The sequence below is a fragment of the Hyla sarda genome, chromosome 11 (assembly GCF_029499605.1).
Source record: "Hyla sarda isolate aHylSar1 chromosome 11, aHylSar1.hap1, whole genome shotgun sequence".
NCBI classification, from domain to species: domain Eukaryota; kingdom Metazoa; phylum Chordata; class Amphibia; order Anura; family Hylidae; genus Hyla; species Hyla sarda.
Window position 1 is genome coordinate 62,486,170 of NC_079199.1, and position 20,333 is coordinate 62,506,502.

The 20,333-nt window shown below is 41.1% G+C and overlaps 2 protein-coding genes across 6 annotated transcripts in view; one reads left to right on the forward strand and one right to left on the reverse strand.

Moving 5' to 3' along the window:
• The window catches only part of AVEN (apoptosis and caspase activation inhibitor), a 770,692-nt gene that overhangs the window by 256,035 nt on the left and 494,324 nt on the right, over window positions 1-20,333 (reverse strand). The gene's annotated exons all lie outside the window — the stretch shown is intronic.
• The window catches only part of LOC130295761 (uncharacterized), a 185,112-nt gene that overhangs the window by 107,639 nt on the left and 57,140 nt on the right, over window positions 1-20,333 (forward strand). For 4 of the 5 annotated variants that reach the window (XM_056546836.1, XM_056546834.1, XM_056546839.1 and 1 more), the window contains one exon: window positions 3,087-3,224. The exons of the other annotated variant lie outside the window; for it this stretch is intronic. In XM_056546836.1, coding sequence (XP_056402811.1) covers window positions 3,087-3,224 — 138 coding nt within the window. The remainder of the gene's footprint in view (window positions 1-3,086; window positions 3,225-20,333) is intronic. 5 annotated transcript variants of the gene reach the window in all.

The window sequence follows — 20,333 nt, forward strand, 5'->3', positions numbered from 1 at the left end:
GATAAGTTTATTTAAGTAATGGATATTTTGTGTCAAATAACATACTGTCAGACATTTAACATCAGAGGAAGATATTAATGATCAAGCGATCGAGAACCAGCAGGACAGCAGTCGGAAGTCTTTTTATTACTCCCAGAGGAAATGAACTTGCCCTAATGGTCAGTTGTCTTTTGGTGAAAGCAGTTTCTCTAAGAGTTAATTCAATGTGACTTTATTTCCCACCACCAAGAGTCACCACCTCCTTCTCCTGTACACTTCTCTGCTTTCAGCAGCAAAATGTCAATAAGATGCTGTAGCGGATAACAGACTCATTACCTCCCTTTATTCTCACTGTTATACTTTGTTGGTCTGTGATAAGACATTTGATAAAATGGATTGTTGCTGTACTGTGCCCACAGATTATCACTTCGAGAGAATGCCTTGTAGTTCTACTGAGAGTTTTACTTTATAAAAATAATCCAGCATATAAAGTAACTGCAAAGAGGCATATAGTACTTTTGGGTCTATAATATTCTGATATATTGATCGCTATATCTATACTCATATGCCTTTGCTAAATGCTATATACTCTTGCTAAAATATTGCAGAAGAACTGTTTTATATACTGTTATATATACTGAATATATTGTTAATTAAACTGCACAGTCAATGGCGTACGCGCAAAAAAATTCCAACATCCAAAATAGCGTATTTTTGGTTACTTTTTATATCATGAAAAAATAAGCGATCAAACAGTCCAATCAATACAAGAATGGTACCGATAAAATCGTGTACCTATATAAGTAGGGTATCATTTTAACCATATGGACCTACAGAATAAAGATAAGGTGTCATTTGTACAAAAAAACATACTGCGTAGAAACGGAAGCCCCCAAAAGTTATGTTGCACAAATAATTTTTTTTCCGTTACGTGGATTTTTTTGTAAAATGACTAATGTCACTACTAATGTTGGTGGCACAAAAAAAAAGCCATAATATGCAATTTTTTTGTGCAAAATTTAAAGTGGTATTATTTTTAGAAGGTGAGGAGGAAAAAATGAAAATGCTAAAATGTTAAAACCATGCATCCTTAAGGGGTTAGGATGACAACCTTGGATGGAGCCAAGATACAAGAAGTTAGCAGTTGAAGTCTAAACATTGGGCTTTGTGGAAGGATGGAAACAATCTCAAGATAGAGAAGATGCAACATGAGTGACCTATGCTACGCCATGCTCAAATGACCAATCAGCTTATAACTTGATGATTTGATGAGATAGTTTTACCCTCCCCTTTTTGTAAATTGTAAAAAAAACTAATGTGATTTTCTAATAAACAGCAGAGCCCCTTGGGAGTCACTGCTGAGAAGGGGATTTATACCAACATTGTCTGGTGTGAATTTACTTATTTCGACACTCAGCAAAATAGCACAGCGGTAGTCACTCACAGTTTAAAGGGGTACTCCGCCCCTAGACATCTTATCCCCTATCCAAAGGATAGGGGATAAGATGTCAGATCGCCGTGGTCCCGCTGCTGGGGACCCCCGGGATCCCCGCTGCAGCACTGCGCTATCCTTACAGCACAGAGCGAGTTCGCTCTGTGGGTAATGACAGGCGATACAGGGGACGGAGCAGCGTGATGTCATGGCTCCACCCCTCGTGACATCACGGCCCGTCCCCTTAATGCAAGTCTATGGCAGGGGGCGTGACGACCACCACGCCCCCTCCCATAGACTTTTATTGAAAGGGGCACGCCATGACATCACGAGGGGCGGAGCCGTGACGTAACGATGCTCCGGCCCCTTTATTGCCCGTCATTACATGCAGAGCGAACTCGCTCTGTGCTGTAATGATAGCGCAGTGCCGCAGCGGGGATCCCGGGGCTCCCCAGCAGCGGAACCGCGGCGATCTGACATCTTATCCCCTATCCTTTGGATAGGGGACAAGATGTCTAGGGCCGGAGTACCCCTTTAAAGCCTCGCTGCAAGGCATCATTGACAGTTGGTGTAAGAAGTGGGATGCGGCTCCCTGAACCACACTCGAGGGAAGATACAGATCTGGTGGAGCGACACTTTGAGCCATGCGAGGCAACCCATTATTACCCAAAAACTAGGGGCTTGATCAACCCCACGAGAACACGGTAAGTCTGCTGATTTTTTATGAATCTGTAGCTTATTTGTGTCTTTGGGCAGTTTTGTGGGAGTTTCACGGCTCATGTCGACCCTCTAGGATTTAACTCTTAGCGACAGAGATTTTCCCGCTGTGTTGTTTTTATCTCACGGAGGAGTTTTTGGTCGCCCGTGACTGACTGCCGCTTTAAATAAGCCCAGAAGGCATAAAAACAGGGGACATTTTTGCCTGTCACAATCTTGCAGGCTTACAAAAACATTTTTTTTCTCTCAGCTCACTGTGAATTCCTTAACAACGCTGAGCACAGCGTACCAAAGCAAGGTCAAATGTACTCCTTAATGATAACAATGATTATCATGGAAATTTTTTAACTATGAGAGACCTTTTTTGATTTTTGAATCTTTAAAGATCTAGGTTTTTTTCTTCCTTGGATTTAATTTTGTTTTTTTTTTGTCTTTTTGATCTATCCAGTGGATTCGGTCAAGGGGGTTAAGAGTGCCGTAGATTTTTGTGTTCGAAGTCCCTGGTAACTTTTAGCTGATTGTACTCCTGATATCTTTTGTATGTAGCAGATCTTAATCTGATAGCTTTTGATTTGTATCAGCTGAGTATCCTTTTCTGTATCAGAGGACATTTTTATGGCGACTGATATCTTTTGTGGTGTACTTGAGCAAAAAATTGACTCTCATATCTTTTGTGGTGCATCAGTAAAAGATTTAGATTAGAATATAATAGTAGTATCAGAGATAACCTTTGTTTGTCATTGTACGCACATTTTATTTGGTGTTTAATATCAATTTTTGTTTGGCCAATCCACTGAGAGTTTTTGTTAATAGGGTAATTGCACGATTCTCACTGCCCCTGAGACTTTAAAAGCTTTAAAATTGTTCAATTCCTGCATTGATTGAGTTTTAAAGATAAAGATGAACACTTTGCCATCTTTGTTTAAAAGTCAGACTGTTTCTTTCCCTGGATATATAGAGGCACGTGCAATAGTCCTGCACCGTCATGGGAAGAGGAATCTTGAAAAAATGAAGAAATTAATGTCTATCTGTGGCATTCATGTAAAGCAAAGAGAAAAAAACAGGCGCTCCCTTGTGAAGAACCAACGGATCACAGGTGTGTGGGAGGGGGAGGGAAAAAGTAAGGCTCACCCTGCCAGGTTGTGCGTACTCCCACACAACCAAGATGTGCGTTTGGTATGATGATCTCAGTCTGCAGCCTTCCCAGAAATGGCGTAGAGATGTGGGGTGAACTTCAGAAGCGATGGGAATATCGGCGCTGACCAAGGAGAGGACAATAGAGCCAGGTGTGTAGCGAACAGATTTAATCCAATGCGACGCGTTTCACCGCGCTTGCGCGGTTTCATCAGGCATAACAAACACTTCTCAGGGAGGGATTTATATACACGCAGGTATTAACCCCTACCTGACAAAGTAGATTTTCACAAAAAAGTGTATATATATACTCATAAACTACATTTAAAAGATAATTAATTAAAATAAGCATATATATTCATAAAATGCATCAAGGAAATATAATAATGAATAAACAATTAATAAACAAAACAATAATAAAACCAAAAATTATAATAAAGAAGAAGGGATAATGGAAAATAGGGAAAGGACCAGGCACACATAATGCGTGGGACATAAACCATACACATACATAAAATATATATGCATATATACACATATGCACACACACCCGCATGTGTGCCAACCCTACTGTATATGGTCAAGATATGATAATTAACAGACATATATACACACATGTATACATACACATACATATACATACACATGTACATGGACACATGTGTGCAAAGACGTATATGCACATGAATGCACCCACATGTATACATATTGAGACATAAATAAAATTAGATTAAAATTGAAACAGAAATAATATTACTAATAATAATGATAATATTAACAATTGATAGAGAATCAGAAAAATAAAAAACTTTTTTACATAAATATATACCTATGAGAGTATAACACATGAAACAAAATAATACATAACAGCAATCTTATACTGAAAAATATCAGAACTACCCCAGTGGTCCGAACTGGCGTTACAGGAACTCTAATTATTGGAATAAAAAACGCTCAATGTGTACTACTACTTGCTGATATTAAGCACTTAGTTAGAGTGCTACGGTAAAATAGAGGGGGAGAAAGAGGGGGGGAGAAGAGGGAGGGGGGAGGGGAAAAGGATCGTTGGTATACCATTGTAGAGGTGACCACATGGGAACAAGTGACCACAGAGAAGCCATCTTTACCAACGGATGGGTATTATTTCGCATTCTCTATGGTCTCATTAAGCCCATTAGGGGTCAATGTTGAGAGCTTGTGAATCCAGTAGGATTCGCGATTAATAAGACGTTGATACCTATTTAAATGGTCAGATGGAATTGTTTCAAGAATTGTTAATTTTAAGGACTCCAAATTATTATCATGTTTAAAGGTGAAATGTTTTGACACGCTATGTAGCAAGTATTTATGTTTGATGTTCCAACGATGTTTATTCATACGTGCCCGCACTGTTTGTACAGTGCGGCCTACGTATTGAAGATTACAACTGCATGTTAATAAGTATATGGCAAAGGAAGTATTGCATGTAACCTTATCCTTAAGGCTTGCGCGGTTTCATCAGGCATAACAAACACTTCTCAGGGAGGGATTTATATACACGCAGGTATTAACCCCTACCTGACAAAGTAGATTTTCACAAAAAAGTGTATATATATACTCATAAACTACATTTAAAAGATAATTAATTAAAATAAGCATATATATTCATAAAATGCATCAAGGAAATATAATAATGAATAAACAATTAATAAACAAAACAATAATAAAACCAAAAATTATAATAAAGAAGAAGGGATAATGGAAAATAGGGAAAGGACCAGGCACACATAATGCGTGGGACATAAACCATACACATACATAAAATATATATGCATATATACACATATGCACACACACCCGCATGTGTGCCAACCCTACTGTATATGGTCAAGATATGATAATTAACAGACATATATATACACATGTATACATACACATACATATACATACACATGTAGATGGACACATGTGTGCAAAGACGTATATGCACATGAATGCACCCACATGTATACATATGTCTTTTTTAGCCTCCCGCACCCCAAGTGTAAACACTGTCCTCACAACGATTTCAGCCAACTCCGATCACTTCCCGATCACACACTACTTTCCGGTTGCACCGATATCACCAAGGAACCACAACAACAAAAAACCCATAAAAAGAAAAATAGATATAGAGGCTGCAGGGGAGGCAGGTCCTCCTCTAAAAAATCCAACTCGTACTCACAGCAATCTAAAGTCAACCAAATAAAGATTTTTAATTTATCTCAGTATGTTTTGGCAGAGGGGGAGATTAACCTATTAGCTAGGGGTCTTTCCTTTTGCCCAACTACCCGCCCTAACGACTTTCAATTATTTCTCGATTTGAATAGTTATATACGCAAGTTGACATTAAATAGACATTTTTCTATTATCGATAAAATGAAAATAAACCAGGGGCAGGACACAAACCCAGGTGATACACAAGCAGATAGTTTTGCTAATCTTCATCAGTGTGATACTTTTATTAGACATGTAGATGTAAAACCTCAATCCAATTTTTACCCTTTGCATCATAGGGGAAATTTCTTAGATACTTTTTACTCATTAGTGAATAAAGATTTTAATAGATTATGTGATAAATCTGTAATCAGTCAGGGTATGGACAACCTCAGTAAGTCCGAACGGGCGGCTATAAAAACTTTACAAAATAATGAAAATGTAATTATCCGTCCCGCTGATAAAGGGGGCGGAACTGTAATTTTGGATCGTGGTGCATATGTGGAGGAGTCACTTCATATCTTATCAGATACAAATTATTACGAGATATTATCTACTAACCCATCTACCACTTATTTTGAATTATATTGTAATCTAGTTAAGGAGGCTGCTGATAGTTCTCTGTTAAATAAAAAAGAACAAAGTTTTCTGTCTATTAAACACTATAATCTACCGCATTTCTATTATCTTCCGAAATTACATAAAAATCCTAATAAACCCCCTGGCCGCCCCATTATTTCGGGGGTGGGCTCTATGACAGCTAATCTCTCACACTTTATAGATCTTTTTCTACAGCCGTATGTCATCTGCCTCCCTTCCTATCTGAAGGATTCCACTCAACTCATACACGAACTTAGTACAATAACTTTGCCCAAAAATTTTTCCTTCTTAACTTTGGACGTCTGTTCTCTTTATTCTAATATTGATACAGAATTGGGTTTGAATGCCATTCGGGATACATTTGGGAATGACTCTTCCCTATCCATAAATCAATCTTTATTTTTTATTAAAAGCTATTAGATTTATTTTAGAACATAACATTTTTTGTTTTGATAACAATTTGTACAGACAGACCCGGGGCTGTGCCATGGGGACTCGATTCGCCCCAAGTTATGCAAATCTTTTCATGGGGCGTTTCGAGTCCCTTGTCATGGCACAGTCCCGGGATTTTACTAATTTAGTTTACTTTTTTCGTAGGTATATTGATGACCTTTTCTTTATTTGGGGAGGCACTTTCTCTGAGGCTGAAAATTTCGTCTATGAGTTGAACCAGAATTCTTGGGGTTTACAATTTACAATGCACTATTCTACTAACACCATCCAATTTCTAGATTTAGAACTTACGAGGTTAGAAACAGGTCAAATCTCCACTAAAACATTTTTTTAAAAAGTGGATATTAATAGTTTTCTTAATTTCGACAGTGCACATTATCCGGTATGGCTGAGGGGTGTCCCCTATGGGCAGTACCTGCGCATTCGGAAAAATTGTACCTCTGATGAGGATTTCGTTGCGCAGGCTGCTGTCCTTAGGGGACGTTTCGCAGAAAAGGGGTACCCAAAAAAACTCCTTATTAATTCCTACAATAAAGTGAAAAATAAAAAACAATCAGATTTAGTTATTCCGAAAATAAATAATCCAAATAGTTCTACCAATAATAGAAATAACCATTCTTATGTACAAACCTCTGAATTTAAAATAAATTTTGTGACTAATTATAATAAGGAAGCTTCACAAATAAAACAAATATTACACAAACATTGGCCAATCATACTCCAAGATCCAGTTCTCAAGGAGCTGATTCCTCCTACTCCCAGAGTCACCTTTAGACGGGCGAACACCCTGCAAAATATAGTAGCTCCCGGTAAATATAAGACCAAACCATATTCCACAATATCCAGAGACGGTTTTTGTACCCCTTGTGGGATTTCACGCTGTCTTTGTTGCAGTTTAATCAAAGAACGAACAACATCATTTTTTTCTTCTCAAACCGGATTATCATATAATATTAAGGATAAGGTTACATGCAATACTTCCTTTGCCATATACTTATTAACATGCAGTTGTAATCTTCAATACGTAGGCCGCACTGTACAAACAGTGCGGGCACGTATGAATAAACATCGTTGGAACATCAAACATAAATACTTGCTACATAGCGTGTCAAAACATTTCACCTTTAAACATGATAATAATTTGGAGTCCTTAAAATTAACAATTCTTGAAACAATTTCATCTGACCATTTAAATAGGTATCAACGTCTTATTAATCGCGAATCCTACTGGATTCACAAGCTCTCAACATTGACCCCTAATGGGCTTAATGAGACCATAGAGAATGCGAAATAATACCCATCCGTTGGTAAAGATGGCTTCTCTGTGGTCACTTTATAGATCTTTTTCTACAGCCGTATGTCATCTGCCTCCCTTCCTATCTGAAGGATTCCACTCAACTCATACACGAACTTAGTACAATAACTTTGCCCAAAAATTTTTCCTTCTTAACTTTGGACGTCTGTTCTCTTTATTCTAATATTGATACAGAATTGGGTTTGAATGCCATTCGGGATACATTTGGGAATGACTCTTCCCTATCCATAAATCAATCTTTATTTTTTATTAAAAGCTATTAGATTTATTTTAGAACATAACATTTTTTGTTTTGATAACAATTTGTACAGACAGACCCGGGGCTGTGCCATGGGGACTCGATTCGCCCCAAGTTATGCAAATCTTTTCATGGGGCGTTTCGAGTCCCTTGTCATGGCACAGTCCCGGGATTTTACTAATTTAGTTTACTTTTTTCGTAGGTATATTGATGACCTTTTCTTTATTTGGGGAGGCACTTTCTCTGAGGCTGAAAATTTCGTCTATGAGTTGAACCAGAATTCTTGGGGTTTACAATTTACAATGCACTATTCTACTAACACCATCCAATTTCTAGATTTAGAACTTACGAGGTTAGAAACAGGTCAAATCTCCACTAAAACATTTTTTAAAAAAGTGGATATTAATAGTTTTCTTAATTTCGACAGTGCACATTATCCGGTATGGCTGAGGGGTGTCCCCTATGGGCAGTACCTGCGCATTCGGAAAAATTGTACCTCTGATGAGGATTTCGTTGCGCAGGCTGCTGTCCTTAGGGGACGTTTCGCAGAAAAGGGGTACCCAAAAAAACTCCTTATTAATTCCTACAATAAAGTGAAAAATAAAAAACAATCAGATTTAGTTATTCCGAAAATAAATAATCCAAATAGTTCTACCAATAATAGAAATAACCATTCTTATGTACAAACCTCTGAATTTAAAATAAATTTTGTGACTAATTATAATAAGGAAGCTTCACAAATAAAACAAATATTACACAAACATTGGCCAATCATACTCCAAGATCCAGTTCTCAAGGAGCTGATTCCTCCTACTCCCAGAGTCACCTTTAGACGGGCGAACACCCTGCAAAATATAGTAGCTCCCGGTAAATATAAGACCAAACCATATTCCACAATATCCAGAGACGGTTTTTGTACCCCTTGTGGGATTTCACGCTGTCTTTGTTGCAGTTTAATCAAAGAACGAACAACATCATTTTTTTCTTCTCAAACCGGATTATCATATAATATTAAGGATAAGGTTACATGCAATACTTCCTTTGCCATATACTTATTAACATGCAGTTGTAATCTTCAATACGTAGGCCGCACTGTACAAACAGTGCGGGCACGTATGAATAAACATCGTTGGAACATCAAACATAAATACTTGCTACATAGCGTGTCAAAACATTTCACCTTTAAACATGATAATAATTTGGAGTCCTTAAAATTAACAATTCTTGAAACAATTCCATCTGACCATTTAAATAGGTATCAACGTCTTATTAATCGCGAATCCTACTGGATTCACAAGCTCTCAACATTGACCCCTAATGGGCTTAATGAGACCATAGAGAATGCGAAATAATACCCATCCGTTGGTAAAGATGGCTTCTCTGTGGTCACTTGTTCCCATGTGGTCACCTCTACAATGGTATACCAACGATCCTTTTCCCCTCCCCCCTCCCTCTTCTCCCCCCCTCTTTCTCCCCCTCTATTTTACCGTAGCACTCTAACTAAGTGCTTAATATCAGCAAGTAGTAGTACACATTGAGCGTTTTTTATTCCAATAATTAGAGTTCCTGTAACGCCAGTTCGGACCACTGGGGTAGTTCTGATATTTTTCAGTATAAGATTGCTGTTATGTATTATTTTGTTTCATGTGTTATACTCTCATAGGTATATATTTATGTAAAAAAGTTTTTTATTTTTCTGATTCTCTATCAATTGTTAATATTATCATTATTATTAGTAATATTATTTCTGTTTCAATTTTAATCTAATTTTATTTATGTCTCAATATGTATACATGTGGGTGCATTCATGTGCATATACGTCTTTGCACACATGTGTCCATGTACATGTGTATGTATATGTATGTGTATGTATACATGTGTGTATATATGTCTGTTAATTATCATATCTTGACCATATACAGTAGGGTTGGCACACATGCGGGTGTGTGTGCATATGTGTATATATGCATATATATTTTATGTATGTGTATGGTTTATGTCCCACGCATTATGTGTGCCTGGTCCTTTCCCTATTTTCCATTATCCCTTCTTCTTTATTATAATTTTTGGTTTTATTATTGTTTTGTTTATTAATTGTTTATTCATTATTATATTTCCTTGATGCATTTTATGAATATATATGCTTATTTTAATTAATTATCTTTTAAATGTAGTTTATGAGTATATATATACACTTTTTTGTGAAAATCTACTTTGTCAGGTAGGGGTTAATACCTGCGTGTATATAAATCCCTCCCTGAGAAGTGTTTGTTATGCCTGATGAAACCGCGCAAGCGCGGTGAAACGCGTCGCATTGGATTAAATCTGTTCGCTACACACCTGGCTCTATTGTCCTCTCCTTGGTCAGCGCCGATATTCCCATCGCTTCTGAAGCTCTGTGGCATTCATGAGTAGGGTAGACTGCACCCAGACATATGGTCTGAGGCCATTCAGCAGCATAAAGGGATATTAGAGGATAATGATTTGTTGGCTGCTGCCCAAGCCTGGTACCACACTTCTTGTTCCATAACAAAAGAGAAATATGTAGAAGTGGAATGAAGAGATGGAAGGAAAAATTTAACTGTATATTTTTATTACAAAGACCTGCCACCACCATATAAAGGCGGTGATTCTAACTATTGGGTGTGTCCCCATTGTGGCCAGCAAAATCTGCCCTTAGCTAAAAACTGTGTTTCCTGTAGAAAAACCCGGCCTTTAAAGGGGTACTCTGGTGCTTAGACATCTTATCCCCTATCCAAAGGATAGGGGATAAGATGCCTGATTGCGGGGGTCCCGCTGCTGGGGACCCCCATGATCTTGCACGCAGCACCCCAGTTAAAATCAGTCCCCGGAGCATGTTCGCTCTGGGTCTGATTACTGGCAACCATGGGGCTGGCAGCGTGTGACATCACGTATCTGCCCCCGTGTGACGTCACGCTCCGTGTGACAGCTGGAATAATACCTTACTCCGAGTGGGCCTTGGTTCTATGGAAACCCAGAATGTGGAAGCTATAGTTAACCCTGCAAATTCATATCTTCAACATAATGATGGACTTGCTGCTGACATAGTGAATGCAGGGGGGCATAGTATCCAACAGGACTCTAACCTAATGGTAAAACAACAAGGGCCCATTGTAACCTCCCAATTGGATGTTACAGGTTCCGGGACACTGCCTTGTAACATAATTATACATGCTGATGGTCCCAGATATTCCACTGACCAACATGATGCTTGTATAAAGGAGCTCCAGTCCACAATACACCACATTCTTTATTTTGCTGCAGAAAGAAAAATTTGCACTTTGGCTATTCCACCCATTAGTTCTGGTTTCTTCGGATTTCCTCCTGATATCTGTGCCAGTGTAATAATGTCCTCTATTAAACATCACCAAGCAATACCCACATTGCAAGAAATCAGGCTTATCTCTAATACCTACAAAACTGTCCAAGCTCTGGTGAATGCAGTTAACTTATTCAACCAACCTGACCTCTTGGGTAAAAAACCAATACCACAAGATGATTCAGATGAATTAATACCTTGCCTACTTAAATTTACTCTATCAACAGTGTTGCCTATACAGCTTAATAACTCCAATGATCTATTGCCTGGCTTCTTAAGACTTCAAGAAAAAAAAGACCTAGATCACCATAAACGGTGCCAATTACATCCACACCTAGTGGGGAAACAAATGCACCTAGAAAAGCACCATTAAATACCCATCATAAATATGTCCCTTTCACCCCGGTGAAAATGAATAATCTTCTCAGCCAACTCCCTGACCCAGAGAAATAGCCAATTTCTATAGAAGAGTCAAGCAAATCCAACAAACCTACTCATCGGTATGGAAGGATTTACATCTTCAGGTCTCTATTAGGGCTGGAGACGCTGGTATTGTGGACCAAGAGACATACTCTTCTGGACCGAATTTTGCTGACAATTACATGCCTGGGCCAGAGACCACCTAGCCTCCAGCTCTATCAATCAATCAAAATTTATGGAATTACCTGGAAACCAAATTCCATAAATCAGCCTTCATCCACACCTTTGTTAGTGGCCTGACTGATACTACAAATAAGAGACTTATGGATACAAGGCCTGAATATGTGGAACTTGATCCAAAACAAATCTTAGTCATTGTGAAAGCTATTGAGAAACAAAGTGAAGCTGCACTTCTAAAAAAAAATTTCCGAAGTGGCAATCTGTCAAGATGCACTTACAATGTATAATCGAGCAATCCAACCACAAAGTACTCAATACCCGGTTCAGAATTATGTCCCTCAGGAACAAACCGTTCCTCCTCAGTACTGTGTTCGGAATTATGCACAACAAAGACCATCCTGCTACAGATGTGGTAAAACCGGACATATCCAGCGACACTGCAGATCCAAGCCTCTTCCTTCCGACAACCGAATAGATTCAGCGGCTGTAAGGCCAATGATGTCACAACAATCTGGACCTCTCTCTGGATACCCACCACACTTCAGGATGAATCAACAATGGACACCCAACAACAGAATGACTCAACAGGATGCACCTAATTGTGTCAGATTCAGAAATCATCAAGATTCCGGATCTGAGCATAATCCTTGCTCCTCCTACTACTCAGACTTCCAACAACTACCTTATGGTCCTCGATAGGACATTGGCAAGCCTGTGCCCACATTGATTTATCAAGTATCCACTCATACCGACTTTAAATCAGGACCGACCTCTTTTTTAAATCTTACAGTCAGTGGCAAAACTCTTCCTTTCCTAGTTGACACAGGTGCAGCCAGATCCGTAATACGCTCTAAAGACCTATCATGCACTTCTCTTATCTCCTCTGATCGTCTTTCTTGTGTGGGAGTAGATGGCACACCTGTTACTTCGAACCTCACCCACCCTATACCCATTGAAGCACTATCCTTTCCCGGCTGCTTATATCAGATACATGCCCACTCAACCTGTTAGGTGCGGATTTACTCCTGAAGCTCAAAGCCAACATAAAATATGAGGATGATGGCATGCACCTTGAATTATCTCAACCACTCACACCTGAAAAAGTTTGTATTTTGCAAGCCTCTCCACTGATGGTCTTGAATATTGAAATGAAGACTATACCCGATGTCTATCTATAACAAATTCCTGAACCTCTCTGGTCCAAAGGCCCAGATGATGTTGGACTCTTGCCTGTTCCGCCTCTTAAGGTCTTTTTAAAACCCGGAGCCAAGATACCTAGAGTACCCCAGTATCCGCTCAACGCAAACCAAGAAACTTCTCTTTCTGAAAAAAATCTCAACTCTTCTCATGAATGGAGCCTTAATCAAATTCACTGTTTCCAGTGAAGAAGAAGACACCAAAAGGACAACCTGAGAAGTTCTACATGGTATATAACCTTCGTGTCCTTAATGCTGCCACAATTCTGGATACTCCCATTGTTCCCAACCCACATACTCTGCTCAGCTCAATACCACCAAATGCCAAGTTTTTTACTGTTCTGGACTCAGCCATTGCATCCAGACTGCCATTGCCTTTACTCACCAAGGAGGACAATACATCTGGACTCGCTTGCCACAGGGAGCTCAAAACTCCCCCAATCACTTTTCTCAAGCCTTATCCACCTGTCTGCATCCATGGTTATGTGCCCATCCTGATGTGACTTTACTTCAATACGTGGATGACCTTCTACTCTGTGCCACATCGCAAGATGAGTGTGCCACCACTTCAGTTGATCTGCTATCTTTCCTTTCTTCAATCAACTGCAAAGTGTCCCTTGAGAAAGTTCAGTGGCCACAATAAAAAGTTTCCTTCCTAGGACATTGTATCTCTCAAGGTACTAAACACCTCATGGAAAACAGGAAGCAAGCCATACAAGAAATTCCTGTACCTACAACTGTCAAGCAACTACAAGCCTTTCTTGGTATGATCACTTACTGCCGACATTGGATTCCTGATGCCTCACCACTGATGCAACCTCTGTATGATGCCATTCTAGCTATGACTCAGAAGCAGCCACTATCATGGGAAGCCATACAGTGTTTGAACCGCCTAAAAGACCTTATCTTGTCTGCTCCAGCACTTTGTTTCAGAGACAAACAGATAAAATGGCAGTTCATAATTTGCTATACCAAGAGCCATGCCTCTGGAGTCCTTGCACAAAAACATGGAGACAAAATTGAGATCTTTGGGATACTACTCATGCAGACTAGATCCTGTTGCACAAACTCCACCAACCAGCCTTTGAGCTATGATAGCAGCTAAGGATCTCTTGGACAAGACCTCAAACATCATTCTTGGACATTCCATCAATATCATTGCTCCGCTGAAAGCTATTCTAACTCAATGCCAAAGAAATCAATTTTCTCTACAAGTGAGGCTTCAATGCGCTCTCTTACTCATTGATAATGTCTCCCTTCAGAGATGCACAATCCTCAATCCAGCTACCCTGCTTCCTCTCTCGAGGGGGGGATGAGGAAGAAAAACAAATTGAACAAAATGATGAGACCTTGGTGATCCGGAGCACAATTAGAGGTTATGGAAATGGAGACATCACATTTACCAATGGTCCAAGAAACACCAATGGACGATGCAACCTTTACTCTCTACACAGACAGGTCCAGATATGCTGATGAAAGTGGCAATTTCCACACGGGATACTCAGTAGTTAGCCCGCTCGAAGTTCTGCTGGCAAGACCACTCCCTCCCCGTGTTTCAGCACAAGAGGCGGAACTTTTTGCCCTAGCTGAAGCCTGCTGCATCGCAGAAGGACAAACCACCAACATCTACACAGACTCCGCCTATGGGCATGGAGTGGCGCTGAACTTTGGATTGAAATGGGCCCTAAGGGGGTACATGACTGCAAATGGAACCCCTATAAAGAACTTTGAAGCTGTCAGGACCCTGACTGAAGCCTTAAAACTGCCTAAACAAGTGGCGATTATCAAAATCAAAGCACATGGAAGATTGGATGTCTGAAGAAGTCAAAGGATATTTCTTGGCAGACCAGGCAGCTAAAGAAGCTGCAATACAGCCCCTCACTCGAGAGGAAGCAGGGGTATACCAGGTGACAAGAAGACAGAAGAAAGAATCAGAAGAACCAGAAGAGGAAAAGGAAAACCCAGGACTCAAAACACAAACAGTTCCAGACTCAAGCCTTTGACAAGGAAGAGAGTATGTGGGAGAAAATGGGAGCTGAACTAAATGAATCGGACGGCCTATGGAAAAAAGCAAACTGAATTTGAATTTCCATTCCAGATCCAGACACTGAGCTAGGAAATCACAATCTGCAGCCCGGAGAGCTTGCCCTTCTGAAAAGACACGTGAGGGGGCCATTGGAACCTAGATTCAAAGGCTCTTACAGGTTTTACTGACAACTCCGACCTCAGTGAAACTGGAAGGAAAATCAACATGGATACACGCCTCGCACTGCAAGAGGGTGGTTCCTACACCATGCTGATACATATCCTTTTTTGTATAAGTGGGGTGCACACCGAACAACCCAATTTGACTCCACAAAAATACTGGTCTGATTGGGAAGTGATTCAAAAGTCGAATCCCACGTTTTGGTATAACTCTTCCAACGACCAAGTGGCTACCTTTACATTTGACTACTGTGACATAGTGACTTGTCCTAGTGTAACAGAACAATGTAATTTGTATGGGGGTGACAACTCCGTATACATATGTGTGGTTGATGACTACTGGGCAGACACTTGTGCCTATTGGGCAGCAGTGGGATGGAACACAAGAACTGACTGGGGTTATAAACCAGATAGTGCCAAGGAAAGGAAAGACAATACCGGCAAGTCTCTGCTCCAGAGAATGACACTTACAAAATCAGGCGACTGCGATTACTGGCTACCTGATTTAAATATGTCTCTTAGAGCTGGGCGGTATGACCAAAAATGTGTATCACTGTATTTTTGTAACTTATGGTGGTTCCACGGGGAACTAATCACATGTCACCCGCAAGTGCTGCCCTCCTCGTCCTCCTGTTTGTTGCCGGCTGCCGGAGCTGGAACTCTGTACTGTACGCTGTATCCCTATGCCCGGGCTGCAAAAGATAAAAATTTTTTACTTTAAATCACCTTCGGTATCGGCCTCACCTGCTTCCTGAGGACGGGAACGTCTGAGAGCTGTCAGCCTATCACCAGCCACAGCGATGTTCCGCCCCTTACATGACAGTTCGCTCAACCTATCCCCGGCCAAGGCGGAACATCGCTGCGCTCGGTGATAGGCTGACAGCTCTCCGACATTCCAGTCCCGGGGAATCAGGTGAGGCCGGTACTGAAGGTGAGTTAAAGTTTATTTTGTTTATCTTTTGCAGCCTGGGCATAAGGGATACAGGGTACAGTACAGAGTTCCAGAGCCGGCGGTTGAGGAGGGCAGTGCTTGCGGGTGACATGTGATTAGTTCCCCGATGGTGACAGCGCAGAACTGGGCTGATAATTAATTGGGGGGGGTGAAGCAGAACAGCGCTCGTGGGTCACATATGATTAGTTCTCCAATGTGGGGACAGTGCAGCACTGGGTTGATAATTCATTCATTGCCGAGGGGGAGGGGCCCAACCGGTATTGCGGTATGGGAAAAATTCATATCGTGCAGGACAAAAATTTCAGTATTCGGTATGAACCAGTATACCGCCGAGCACTAATGTCTCTTACTATTAAAATAGAAAACCCCGGTCCACAAGATCAGGGAGAATATATTCTAGGGTTGTACATGAAGGGACACCCAAGGGGAAATTGGGGAAAATTCAGGCTAATGGACATGGCCACTTCAAAGGGTTTCAAAGATCGGCTAAAAATAGAGCCCATACTACAACTTGTTCAGGCTATTAAAGATCAAATGGTGACTACAGTAGACCCCACAATTGAGGATACTGTAATAACTGAAGCCAGGTTCTCAGACACTAACCTATGGCTAGAATGGATAAAATATACCGTAAAATAAATAAATAAGACTGTTGTGTATGTGCTACAAACAGACCTCACCTTGGGACAGTTCCCTTAAATATTCCAGAAGAGAGTCAGGAGTGTTTTGTTAGTCTTTTTTACCAATGTGACCAATGACTATACAAAATGTGAACAATGGGAAAAAAGAGTACCCTTTATTCACCGAGACAACCAAGCCAAGTGAGGGTATTGCCATTAACCAGGGTAATTACACCTGCTATGCTAGCAGAAGAGGGGAAGGTAGATACATGGGAAAATAAGTGTTTGATCGCAGGGCACCACTGTGGATAGTGGATAAGTTGTTTTCGGCCACAGATGGCCTTTAAAACCCTACTGTGTTGATCCAGAGGAAGGAAAAAAAAACATATGGCTGATACCAACTGCCCCATAGCAACCAGGCCCTTCCTCAACTTGTTTAGACCCTAAAACATCCAAAGACAGCAGCACATACTACTTTTCAACTTTAGTGGGGGACCAGCCCTGTGACTACAAAGCCCAGAAAAAGTATGTTGAGACCAGGCTGCAGCATTTAAAGCACTGCCACAGTTTAGCCATGACCACTGTCACTTACTGTATGCCCTAACTGGACTGATCATGTACAGTGAGTAAGCAGTGAGTCAGAGCAGCAGCCTAGAGGGAGCTTTGCCCAAGGAATTTAAGGTCAGCCAGGCAGAGCACAGGTAAAGATGAGTGGTCAAAAGATTTTGGAGTAGACAGGGAGACAGACAAGACACACAAGCAAAGACATTGTCAGGGTATGTTCACATCTATACAATTCAACCTGCTGCACAAATACATTGCTCAAAAAAATTAAGGGAACACTAAGATAACACACCCTAGATCTGAATGAATGAATGAACTAATTGTATGAAATACTTTCCTCTTTACATAGTTGAATGTGCCGACAACAAAATCACACAAAAATTATCAATTGAAATCAAATTTATCAACCCTTGGAGGTCTGGATATGGAGTCACACTCAAAATTAAAGTGGAAACCACACTTAAGGCTGATCCAACTTTGATGTAATGTCCTTAAAACAAGTCAAAATGAGGCTCAGTAGTGTGTGTGACCTTCAGGTGACCGTATGACCTCCCTACAACGCCTGAGCATGCTCCCGATGAGGTGGCGAATGGTCTCCTGAGGGATATCCTCCCAGACATGGACTAAAGCATCCGCCAACTTCTGGACAGCCCGTGGTGCAATGTGGTGTTGGTGGATGGAGCGAGACATGACGTCCCAGATGTGCTCATTCGGAATCAGGTCTGGGGGATGGGTGGGCCAGTCCATAGCATCAACACTTTCCTCTTGCAGGAACTGATGACACACTTCAGCCACATGAGGTCTAGCATTGTCTTGCATTAGGAGGAACCCATGGCCAACCGCATCAGCATATGGTCTCACAAGGGGTCTGAGAATCTCGGTACCTAATGGCAGTCAGGCTACCTCTGGCAAGCACATGGAGGGCTGCGCGGCCCCCCAACGAAATGCCACCCCACACCATTACTGACCCACTGCCAAACCGGTAATGCTGGAGGATGTTGCAGGCAGAAGAACATTCTCAACGGCGTCTCCAGACTCTGTCACATGTGCTCAGTGTGAACCTGCTTTCATTTGTAAAGAGCACAGGGCGCCAGTGGTGAATTTGCCAATCTTAGTGTTCTCTGGCAAATGCCAAATGTCCTGCACGATGTTGGGCTGTAAGCACAACTCCCATCTGTCGGGCCCTCATACCACCACCATGGAGTCTGTTTCTGACCATTTGAGTGGACACATGCAAATTTGTGGCCTGCTGGAGGTAATTTTGCAGGGCTCTGGCAGTGCTCCTGCCTGCACAAAGGCGGAAGTAGTGGTCCTGCTGCTGGGTTGTTGCCCTCCTACGGCCTCCTCCAATTCTCCTGATGTACTGGCCTGTCTCCTGGTAGCACCTTCATGCTCTGGACACTACGCTGAAAGACACAGCAAACCTTCTTGCCACAGCACGCATTTATGTGCCATCCAGGATTAGCTGCACTACCTGATCCACTTGTGTGGGTTGTAGACTCAGTCTCATGCTACCAATGGAGTGAAAGCACCGCCAGCATTCAGAAGTGACCAAAACAACAGCCAGGAAGCATAGAAACTGAGAAGTAGTCTGTGGTCACCACCTGCAGAACCACTCCTTTATTGGGGGTGTCTTGCTAATTGCCTATAATTTCCACCTGTTGTATGTTCCATTTGCACAACAGCATGTGAAATTCATTGTCAATCAGTGTTGCTTCCTGAGTGGACAGTGTGATTGACTTGACGTTACATTGTGTTGTATAAGTGTTCCCTTTATTTTTTTGAGCAGTGTACATCTGAATACAAACAAAAGGGTGTTTAAACATTTACTGTGGCATACATTTTATTTGTAAGAGAGTAATGTAGACATATTATTCTATTCCTCAAATAACAGAACAGAAACTAAATGCAGTCTACACTTAGTATATTAAAGGCAAACCATAGGCACAAAGTAATTGGGAGTGCTAGAGAAGGTACTTTAGCTAATACATTTATGGATAAATTAGTAAAATGTGCAAAAGGGGTGCTCCGCCGGAAAACATCTTTAAAGGGGTGCTCCGCCGTAAAACATCTTATCCCCTATCCAAAAGGATAGGGGATATGATGTCTGATTGTGGGGGTCCTGCCACTTGGAGCTTCTTTGTTCGTGATGCCACGCCACACCCCCTCCATTCATGTATATCTCCTTAAGGACACATGACGTACTGGAACGTCATGTGTCCGCTCCCGATCTATAACGTGGGGCCACAGCCGGGACCCGTGGCTAATAGCGCGCGGCATTGATCGTGGTGCTGCGCGCTATTAACCCTTTAGATGCGGCGTTCAAAGTCTAAAGTGAAAGTGAAAGTATGCCGGTTAGCTCAGTGGGCTGTTCTGGATAGCCGTGGTGAAATCGCGGCATCCCAAACAGCTTAAAGGACAGCAGGAGGGTCCCTACCTGCCTCCTCGCTGTCCGATCGCCGACTGACTGCTTAGTGCCTGAGATCCAGGCATGAGCAATCAAGCGGCAGAATCATCGATCACTGGTTTCCTATGAGAAACCAGTGATCAATGTGAAAGATCAATGTGTGCAGTCTTATAGGCTCCTATGGGAGCTATAACACTGCAAAAAAAAAAAGTGGAAAAAAAAGTGAATAAATATCATTTAACCCCTTCCCTATTAAAAGTTTGAATCACCCCCCCTTTCCCATAAAAAAAACTGTGTAAATAAAAATAAAAATAAACATATATGGTATCGCCGCATGTGGAAATGT